The sequence below is a fragment of the Lupinus angustifolius genome, chromosome LG06 (assembly GCF_001865875.1).
Source record: "Lupinus angustifolius cultivar Tanjil chromosome LG06, LupAngTanjil_v1.0, whole genome shotgun sequence".
Taxonomy (NCBI): domain Eukaryota; kingdom Viridiplantae; phylum Streptophyta; class Magnoliopsida; order Fabales; family Fabaceae; genus Lupinus; species Lupinus angustifolius.
In genome coordinates this window covers 21,502,106-21,513,692 of record NC_032014.1, presented here as the reverse complement: position 1 = coordinate 21,513,692, position 11,587 = coordinate 21,502,106, and the positions used below count along the sequence as shown (strand labels likewise).

Below are 11,587 nucleotides of genomic sequence, written 5' to 3'. Positions count from 1 at the left end.
TTTTACCCGGATTTAATTTTCAAATTCGGGTTCAGGTTTGGTATAACAAAGACCCTAACCCGAACCCGCCTCGAAGTAATCTAATTAAATTTAAAATTGAAATTTCTATCATGTGTCCATTGTTTTTAATTTCTAATTTTACTTTTGATGAGTGTGAAATTATGTTACATTTGCATTACATTTAACTTGAATTTTAGGACATAATTAGGACTTTAGGATTGTTTTTAGTTTTTATTTCTCTTTCTTCGAGTTGAGTGGGTGTTTTTGGCTATGTTGGCAGTTCGAATGCATTGAAGCCAAAAAGAGTAGAGATTGGGTGCAAGAATATGGAATTCGGTGTTGAGGCTATGCGAAGACCAATTGCAGGACCAAAAGAAGTCGTGAATGTTATATTATATTCCTATTTTTTAGATTTGTTTTGTTGGGCTTAGCCCAATATTTTGTAATTAGGATAAATGAGGGTTCTCTCTCAAGGATGAAACACTTTACATTACAATTCTCTAATTTAGAATTTGGTATTCTCTTCTCCATCATGAGTGAGTAATTTCATTTGTTTCTAGGATTGGGGCTATTCCCTTTTACATTTAATAAACACTTGTTCTTACTTCTATTCTATTGAGTGTTGTAATTTGAATCATTAAATTGAGTTTTATTCGTGTGAGTTGTCTTACCAAAAATTACACATCTTAGATACATTGGGGAAGGACTGAGAGATGAACTCAACTATTCGATCATTCAGTTATTCAAACTAGAATCCTAATTGACGATAGTAGTCTTAGAATCCTAATTCATGAGAGTGGTCATTCAATGAAGATTTTTATTCTTGAATGCACAAATGAATGAATGAATGTTCGAATAATATATATAATTGTTTTAGTATCCTAGACAGGGTATGCTTAATAGGTTTTGTGAATTGTCTAAGACCATAACTCTAGGATTGGATATAAGGCATTTTATATGATACATCTTATAGGATTTGCTTATAAGGTGCTCAGACTGCATCGAATCATAAAGAGAGAAAACCCAAATACCCTAGGAATTACAAGTGGGACTCGTAGTCCACGTCGGTAAGGCTCATGATATTTGGTAACAATCTGTATGGTTCATCATGTCAATATAAGTGAGGCCCAAAGTCCTTACGACAAGGCAGATGTCCCTTCTAATCTAATGCTCGGGTATAGAGCATATACTTATGCCAATATTAGTTGCATTATTACTATTTTTTTTTTAAAAAAAGAAAATATTTTATTTTATTATGTTTGACAAGACATGATCTTGGTCCTACGTATATTTTTTTGGAAATCAAGACTATGTAGTTCTAGGGTAGAAAAAAGTTTGTTGATTGAGTTAATTTTATTTCTTAAAAGAAGTAACGTTTAAATAATTTTTTTTTAAAATGAGTAAAGCATAGCCCTTTCGTTCGATATCGTATCTCATATTAAAAGTTGATTAAGAAATTCTAATTTTTTTTGTTTTTTATTTTAAAAAATCTTTTTAGGATATAGAAATATAATTAATCATATTAATTATAAGGAAGTGAAGTATAACCCTTACGTCTGACACCACATCATACCTTAAAATTGTTGAGGTAAATATTATTTCATTTTTTATGGACTCGTAGATCTTTGTTTTATATTTTTTGAATAAGTTTTAAATTGATATATAGTAAGAAACTAATTAATTACTTATTTTGCCTCAAAATTAAATATTTATTGAAAACAATGTTGCAGTATGCATGCAAAGAGTGTATTGTTTATACATTACCTTTTTGATATAGTCATAGTTATATGTTATAATAATTATAATTATTATTACTTATGCGGTTAATGATAACAAAAATAAAACTTCTATAAAAAAAGTAATGAAAATGAAATACCTCTCATGCTGATCCCCACAACAATGAAATGCCACAACTCTCAGGAAAAGTGGTGGAAAATTTCAGTTTGAAAGTGCCATGTCTATTGTATGTTTGATACCATGCTAAGTGAGTATATTCTAAGTTTCCTGTAAATCTCTAAGTTGTACATATTGTCATTAAATGCATGTATGCTTAATTGTTATATGTTTTCATGCATTTTGGCTCTAGAAAGTTTGTTCAATTCTGGATTAGATAGAGTTTTTGGTTGTATCTATTAGCATGTCTTAGTAAGCTCAAAACTGTGCTTAAAACTGTTAACTTTCTATCATTAATCAATTAACCCTCAGTATAATCGATTAAATGAGTTCCAGTAGCTAAAGCTTTTAGAAATAAATCATTTTAATCGATTAATTTTTTTGTTAATCGATTACCTAGGCTCAATTTTTTTTTCAGAAATTCACTTTTTGTTGTTTTGTGGCTTACGTCTATATTTTTGAGTCAAGTACATTTCATGGTTATGGTTATACCTTCTTTTAGTATTTTGTAACTACGTTAAACCTTGCTAATTATGTTAAATGGAATTTTTTTTTTGCGTGAATCTTGAACATATCTTAATTGTGTATCATAATTGAATGATTGAAATATACTTTAAAATGAAAATACCCAACAAGTGCTAACATGTGACATACATATATGTTTAATCATTTCATGCATAATCTGTTTACATAATGAATATGTCATGCAAAATCTGTCAATATTCAGTTTTAGAGTCAGAAATCAGTGCATTTATTTAAGCTTCTCAAACTGATTATTGATTATGCTAATAATTAATCAATCAATTACAGTTTTTCAAAATAAATTGCTATATCTCTTCTTACTTTTGACTATGTTAATTAGTTGTTCTTTTTTATAATTTCAAAAGGGAGAGAAAGGTTGCTTGTTTGTTGTTGATGTATACAGGTTATTAAGGAGAAAGATTGTTAAATGAGCTTCAGTATTATGCTACCTACCAAGAGTACTTCTCCAAGTAATAAAGGGGGAGAAGATAAAGGGATAACAATGAGAACAATGAAAGGGGGAGTATCGCACTTTGAATGTCAAATACACAACCTGAACTTGATCTCTCAACATTGATCATATCATCAAGCTTTTCATCAAACAAAGATTTGGTAGATTTGGTGTGGAGGCTATCATGGAGTTTGTCATCATCAAAAAGGGGGACATTGAAAGTGAAGTGCGTCATTGGAGATTGATCTATGTTTTGATGAAGACAAACATGAAGACCAACATGAAGACAAGCTTGAAGATCATTCAACAAACAACATGCAGAGGACTCAAGTGGTGACTTATTAGACGTAGGTTATAATTCTTTATTATCTTTTTATAAGTCTAAGATGTTTGCCATAGATATTGAGTCTAGGTTAGGTAAACCTAGGTGTGAGTCTCACAAGACTTAATAAAGTAATTAATCCACTAAAATGAGACATCATCTAGAAATATATGATAATTAAGTTCATGCATTTGAATACATTGATTTTGTGCATTAAATGTATTATATTTGGAAATCATGTATTGCATGAGTATATATCATATAGGTAGTTTACCATGCATTAACAAGTTGATTTTACAGTGTTTAATGGATTATGAATTCTGTTAATCCATTAACAGACATTGTTTAATCGATTATGAATAGTGTTAATTGATTAACAGAATCAAAGTATCAACAGAAAATTGAAAAACGGAAAACAATTATTTTCAACAACCCGTTAATCGATTAAATGGATACTTAATCGATTGACTAAGACTTTAGACAGTTTCCTATTTAAACTGAAATCTCAACATATGTGGCATAAGAATCCATACATTTTTACATCATTTTCTCTGTATATTTTCGAGTTACTCACTGTCATATGTAGGAGAAAATATTGCATGTTGCATTAGGAGAAAGATTAGGTCATGCTAAGGCTTTAAGTTTCATACTCATATTGCATGTTCTTTGAAAAGCTTTCTTGCATCATTCTTGTGTTTCTTGGAAAGAAAAGAGAAAGTTTATAATGATTGCATAATTTCAGAAACCTCATGCATGTACATTCATATTAGACTAGGAAGTCTTGTGAGTTCTTGCTTAGGTTTTAGTCTTTGATCTTTATTGTAAAATCCGAGTATTAAGTACTCATTCATAACTCAAAGCATTGGAATTCAAGGATTAGGAAAATCCTACTTACGGTTGGGTAAGGTGTTCTTCACAAAGATTTGGAGGTGTTGGGATAAAGAACGATACCTTGGCTAGGGCCGAATCGCGGTAAGAAAGATTTTCTTGGGAGGCGATTTTAGGAAAGATCAAACCAAGGATGACAAAGTTCTTTGGGTTCTAAGAAAGGAGCGTTCGAGTCTTGTAATTGGAAGTGTGTATGTAACTATACATTGTGTTCTATAGTGAAGAAAAAAATCTCCCAAAATCAGAAGGGGAGGTCTAGATGTAGTTTTGCAGTGGACCGCAAAACGAACCAGGATAAAATTATTGCGCAATCTTTTCTATCCCTTTCTCTTTTACATTTCAAGTTGTAATATTGCATGATATAACATGATAATTTGTATATTGGTTCTGTGCTATAACTAGTTTAATTCTGTTTAAAAATATATGTTATATCATTGCCTGATTTCTCGTAACTTGTTGTGCAAGAGAGTTGTTAAACAAAATTTTCTGCATTCTGTTTTTACTGTGTTTAATCGATTATGAACAGTGCTTAATCTATTAACTGGACATTTTTCATCAAGTGTGCAAAAACCCAAAAAGAGGAATTTGAGTTCTACTACACCTATTCAACCCCCTCTAGGTGTGTTCTGTCCACTGATACCTAATAGAGATTGGGTGCAAGAAGATAAAATTCGTTGTTGAGGTTATGCAAATACCAATTGTATGACCAAAAGAAGACGTGAATGTTATATTCTATTCCTATTTTTTAGATTTGTTTTGTTGGGCTTAGCCCAATATTTTGTAATTAGGATAAATGAGGGTTCTCCCTCAATGATGAAACACTTTACATTTTATATTACAATTCTCTAATTTAGAATTTGGTATTCTCTTCTTCATCATGAGTGAGTAATTTCCTTTGTTTCTAGGATTGGGGTTATACCCTTTTACATTTAATAAACATTTGTTCTTAATTTTATTTCATTGAATGTTGTGATTTGAATCATTAAACTGGACTTTATTCGTGTGAGTTGTTTGGCCAACAAATTACACCTCTTAGATACATTAGGGAATGACTGAGAGGTGAACTCAACTATCTGATCATTCAGTTATTCAAATTAGAATCCTAATTCACGAGAGTAGTCTTAGGATTCTCGGGGTCTCTAGAATTCACATTGGGTTGCTACAAAGCGATTGGATAGAAAGATCCAAGTAAATGATTCAATTAATAATCATATCACGATAGTAGGTGCGACTTCAATTCAATTAATGTGTCGGAGCTCGAGAGATGACACATATCAAAGAGCAATTCACCATCACAATTTAAAGTTCATGTAAAGGAATAAAATAAGGATTTGTGAGTGTAAATGAGGTAACCCTTATCATGTGAACTATTCCTAAATTAAATTTTAATCATTTTTAATATTTTCATAATTATTCTTGTCAAATGTTCAATTGTCCTAAATTCAATTTTATTCCTTATTTGAGTTAAATATAAATTAACTGTTATAATTAAATGAATTATTCATTCCTCGTGGGATCGATATTTTATTACTTAGTGACATAATCGTACACTTATGATTTGCCATATCAAGTTTACATACTATTGAATCTTCAAACATAAAAGAAATCAAATCATACAAGAGAAAATAGAAATGCTTGAGAAAAATGAAACGAAAATGATATCATATTTTTCTTAGTACATTTATAATTTTCGGGTTTTTTTCGGGTTCGGGTTACTCGAAACCCGACGAGTTCATGGATGATATTTTTATTTTCAACCCCCTTGAGTTCAGGGATGGTATCTTTATTTCAACCTCGTTGAGTTCAGGTTCGGATTTAGAATTTCAGGATCAGGTTTGAGTATGTGCAAACTCAACCTCGATCCGCCTCGTTATTATTGAGACACTCCATTGTGGATGGCCTAATGATGATTGTAAAATGAGTAAAACTTAACTTTCTTCCATTACTTTGTAAGAATCCTTCATCAAAGTCTTTAACTTTAATAAAACTCCAATTTAGTCCCTGATGCTGACAAATGTTATAAAAAGTTAAAATAAAATTTGTATATTGTTACTTTTGTGTTTAACTTTGTAGTGCAAATCATTTTAATTTTCAACCGCAATTAATTGGTCATCACCTTCTTCCTTGTTCATATTATTCAAGAGTATCCTTTTTAATTTTTAGCTACAATTAATACGGTTAAATATATTTTTAGTTAGAGTTAATTTTTGTTTGTTAGTTTTTATTTTCATGTATAAATAGTTTACTTTTGTTGTAAATTATCATTTAATATTTAAACCCAATCATTTAATAAATGAAATTTATGATTCTGAGAGTATAATTATTCTTTTCGCTTCCAATTCAATAAAAGAATCATCATCCCCTCGTTTCTCACCTTCTTCATCATCTTGAATGTCCTGGTTATATTTAATTTCTAATGATTTCTAATGTAGTTGTTGAAATCATTTGTCTCTAAGGCCAGTGAAGACAAAAAATCACATTCGGCTTTAAACTTCTAGCATTGAGTAAGAATTGCTAGCATATATAGAAATACAAATTTAAAGACTTGTTCAACAGAATTATTCCCAATCCTTGAAGGTGTTTGATGAAATTACTCACAAGAATTCCCAATCTCTTTCACAAATTACTCACATAATCCTTTTCTCACAAATCCCATTTTCTTTCACTTTCTCAAATCCCACATAATCCTTCATTTCACAATTCCCTTTTTCAAATTGGAAGAACCCATTTTCTTCAGTAGGGTGCGGATCTTTCTTCATCTTCAGCACAATGCATTCTTCCATTTCAAATATCACTCTAAACATGTTTTCTTCATTTCTCTACTCACAAGAATTTCACTTCCTGGAACATTTGCTTAAAAGGGTTAATCAAAAGTGACAATCTTGGAAACGCATGCCACCTGTTTGATGCAATGCCTGTTAGAGACGTAGTTGGTTGGAACTCCATGATTTTGGGTTATGCTCATTATGGGTTTCATAATCATGCATTGGAGCTGTTTGTTGAAATGGTGTGAGGCCAACATGTCTTGTGCAAGATCTGATTGTCTATGAAGGTATGATAAACTTGACAATTGGGGAAGCATAGGTTTTAGACGAGACAAATCATTCTTGGTTAGGTAAATTACAGATCCATTCTTCCTCAACCCCCAATATTTCTTAAACAAGTTATCATTAGTAATAGTTCCATGATTATGAGCAGAAGCTGAACAGAGAGAAATCAAAGGAGGAACTGCTGTAATTCTTGCAGAAGCACGTAAAATTGTTCTGGGATAAGTTTTTTATTTATTTATAAAATTAGCCTACCCCCAAATACCCTTTGTTTTTTCTTATTCTATTTTCTTTACCCCTTTCATTAAACACACAACATTATTATGGGAGCACATTGGTTGTCTCATAGCTTTGTGTCACTCCATGTGCTAAGAGATGTGATTGACTAGAAAAGTATTTAATAATTATAATTTTAACTTCAATATTTTTTTTTCAATCAATCAAAATTAATGGTAATGGGAGTGGTACAAAAAATGGGACGACAAATGTAGTCCTTATTATTATAGCGTGTATTTTACATCATTGAAGTTACACATTAGGATCTAGATTCTGATCCCTTTTTTTTTTCCTCTTTCATCCATTATGGTTGATTTGCTTCTATAAAATAGATGGCTAAGTGTTGGATGAAATTGTTTCTGCCAAGGATGATTAAGCGTTGTTGTTGCTTCATATTTAGATTTCAAGACTAGGAAATAAGGATTCACTCACTAGCTAGAGAAAGTATTAAAGTATATCATCTTATTCAATACAATCATTTCAAGCTTGGAATGCACAATGCATTCTAGCTTGGGGGATATTAAATATATTTTTAGTCAGAGTTAGTTTTAGTTTGTTAGTCTTTATTTCCATATATAAATAGTTTACTTTCATTGTGAACTATCATTAACTATTTTCATTCAATACTCAAATCTAATCATTCAATTGAATGAATGAAATTCATATTTTTTTCTACTCTTAGATTCTTAACAAATACAACCAATTCAGTAGTGTAATTTGTGAATGGCATATGTAGTTCCTAAATCAATTGCAAATGCACATGTTATTGTTTCTTTTGATTTAAGGAAAGAGTAGTATGAGGAAATTTCAAAACTTGAATAAGGACAGATAAATGAGTTTACCTTGACTTTAGGGTAGTAAAGAAATGTTTGAGCACCTGTACTCAAATGAAGAAAGGTTTTTGGATGTTTGGCTTATGAAGGATTATAGAAATAAAGAGTGTTGGACTAAATTGTTGTGTTCCATGCTTGGGGAGTCCTTAACTCTCTTCCATGTGGGAAGGCTATTTGTATTTCCCTGAATGAAGAAATATTATTTGAGTATCACCACATTTTAGTTGTTTACAAATCCAAAATATAGACCTTTTAAGGATCATGAAAGTCCACACATGCATCTATGGTCTGCATGACCCTCAAGTCTATGTTATGAGCTTGATATCAGATTGTTCTTAAATATTAGAATGTAGATGTTATACTATGTCACTTGTACTACGAAGATGATGAGAATTATAGTTGGGGACTGAACTAAAGAGTCCTACAAAGTTGGGACAAGAGTGACATATTACTCTTATTTTTAATCTTGAGTTTATCAAAATCAAGGATTCAAGTGGTGTTTCATTAGAGTTGGGGACTTCCGTGAAGGCCCCATGCAATGCGAGAGACAAAAATGACAATTTAATCATTATAAAATATGTTTTCTAACAAGGCAAATGGGAAGGAATAAAAATAATCAAAATATTTAAGACAAAAAATTAGCCATCCTGCTTTAAACTTTTGCAAATCCAATCAAACTGCTTTCAATCCAGTGGTTGGACTAATTGTTTTGGCCATATTAAAAAATAGCATAACATGAATAACATGAATAAATGTGTTAAAATCAATTCTGAAATTACCACCATCCTTCTTTAAATTGGAATTCATATAATATATATATATATATATATATATATTTAAAAAAAAAAAAGTAAAATACCTTTCCGAAGGCCAAATTCTCCTCTCCCTAGTCCCCAGTATCCTCCTTCAAATATCGTAATTTATTATGCAAAAAGAATAGAACATTTTCTACACTACTAAACGAAAAACAACATCTTAAAATTTCTTTATAACAAATATAGACAATTTTTTTATATTCACAAAACAGAAAACAAAAATACAAAAAATCCAGCTTATAACAATAAATAAATTATAAACATAATTGATTTTTCAAGTAATCTAATTTCCAAACACTAGATAAAAAAGCTTGGTGACGAATTAGAGTTTTACCGAGCCATGGTTCTTAAGATAAACCAGAAACACGAAATTCCCAATGTTTGGAAACTTGAAATGGTAAGCAAAGAAAGGAAATGGAATCAAATAAGAAGGAACAAATGGAGCCCAGTTCTGATTTGGTTGATTAAAGTACTATACATATAACCAAAATCCCATTGCTCATAGGACTTATTCACAACTCATAAAACATTAAGGGATGGCATGAATACACAATGCAGAGTTTTTGAAATTCAAGATATGGTCTAATCCAAATATGGAAGGGCATACAAACATACCAAACTTATAAAAATGTATATTAATATAGTTGAGTTTTGAGAAGCTAAACACTTCAAGACTGAGCTGCATTTCCTTGAAGAAGACCATCCCTTATTTGTGAAGCAACATCTTTTACAGCAGCTGGTCCATGTGGAATGAAAACAGAATTGGATTTTGAAGATGCACCAATCTCCTTCAACGTGTCGAAATATTGGGTCACCAGCACCATGTCCATAACATCCTTTGATGTTGTTCCAGGGACATTCTCTGAGAAGGCTAGCACACTGTCTCTTAAACCATCTACTATGGCTTGACGCTGACGTGCTATTCCAAGCCCTGCTAGATACTTCGATTCTGCTTCTCCTTCTGCCTTCTTTATTAGCAAAATTTTCTCTGCTTCAGCTTTATCAGTTGAAGCCGCCCTCAACCTTGCAGCTATTTGCAAAGGAAAAAGGAAACAAAATGTCAATTCAATAAAAATTTGCTCTAACCAAGACTTTAAGCTAAAGATGTTTCTCAACTGCAATAAAGCCTGTAAAGTTGGGGGCCGTTATATACAGATACAATATTCTTCTCTCAAGTCTAAGTGAATGTTTGGTTCAACTGAAAATGCGCCATATATACCTTCCTATACTTTTTTGGTTATGATACTTTTCCTATACAGAAAACACTGTTTCATCATGTTGAATGATTTTGGAAAAAAAGGTACCCTGATAGGAATCTCTTAACAGCAGAAAAATAGTACAAGAAGTTGAGAAGAAAATAACAGTGTAGAGTATTTTATTGATGGTGCAGTAAACAGAATAGGAAATAACATAGTATTGGAAGAAAAGATAAGGTAATAACGATAGGAATATTTCCTCTCCTTGTGATAGATTGCCACCCCCAAACTACCAAATGATTGCCTGCGTCAAACCTCCACATTCCTTCCTCAAATACACACCCTCTGAATCTTCCCTTCTTTCTCTTTCTGCCACGTGTGAAATTAGTTACTACCATGTGCCTCAATTTCTATTTCTTCCTTTCTTCCTAATTTGCCCTGATCTTTCTTACGTCGTCTCTAATATACCCTTTGGATTGGGGTCCATCAATACCCTCCCCAACGAGTAAGACCTTGTCCTCAAGGTCGAAGTCAGGGAAAGCAGATTTCAGCAACTCAAAGTCCTCCCAAGTGCTATCATGAACCGGAAGAGTAGACCATTGTATTAACACTTCCTTGTTGCCGTTCAACAATTTGCGACATCCTAAGACCTGTTCGGGCACAACCTGCAGTTCCCACTCCTCTGTCAAACCAATAGGAAACTGCTGACTTGGGATGCTCATCGGAATAGCAGCTTTCAATTGTGAGACGTGAAAAATGGGATGAACACGTGAATAATCCGGCAACTTCAGCTTATATGCCACCATACCGATGCGTTCCATAATCATAAAAGGTCCATAAAAACGGGGGCTCAACTTTTCATTCACCTTTTGAGTTAAGGAACGAAGTTTATATGGTTGGGCTTTTAAGTACACCATATCCCCAACCTTAAATTCCACCTCTCTGCGTTTTTTATCTGCTTGGTCACGCATCCTTTGTTGAGCTTTCAGCAAATTCAACTTAAGCTCTGCTAGTATCATATCACGTTCGGACAGCAACGTGTCTATCGCTGCTACCACAGTGCCCTCCTTACGAAAAGGAATGATCGTAGGAGGGTCGCGACCATATAATGCTCGAAACGGAGACATGTTAATAGAAGCATTAAAGGAACAATTGAACCATAATTCTGCCCATGGTAACCATTTCGGCAGTGGCCGAAATGGTTACCATGGGCAGAATTATGGTTCAATTGTTCCTTTAATGCTTCTATTAACATGTCTCCGTTTCGAGCATTATATGGTCGCGACCCTCCTACGATCATTCCTTTTCGTAAGGAGGGCACTGTGGTAGCAGCGATAGACACGT

The 11,587-nt window shown here is 32.4% G+C and overlaps 1 protein-coding gene and 1 long non-coding RNA gene across 2 annotated transcripts in view; one reads left to right on the top strand and one right to left on the bottom strand.

Annotated features, from left to right (window-relative positions):
- Positions 9,337–9,670, top strand: LOC109350155. Its single transcript, XR_002108079.1, has 2 exons — positions 9,337–9,426; positions 9,497–9,670. It is a non-coding gene; the product is annotated as an uncharacterized LOC109350155 (long non-coding RNA).
- The window catches only part of LOC109350154 (hypersensitive-induced response protein 2-like), an 8,846-nt gene continuing 6,761 nt past the window's right edge, over positions 9,503–11,587 (bottom strand). The window contains exon 6 of the mRNA XM_019591310.1: positions 9,503–10,077. Coding sequence (XP_019446855.1) covers positions 9,716–10,077 — 362 coding nt within the window. The 3' untranslated portion in view covers positions 9,503–9,715. The remainder of the gene's footprint in view (positions 10,078–11,587) is intronic.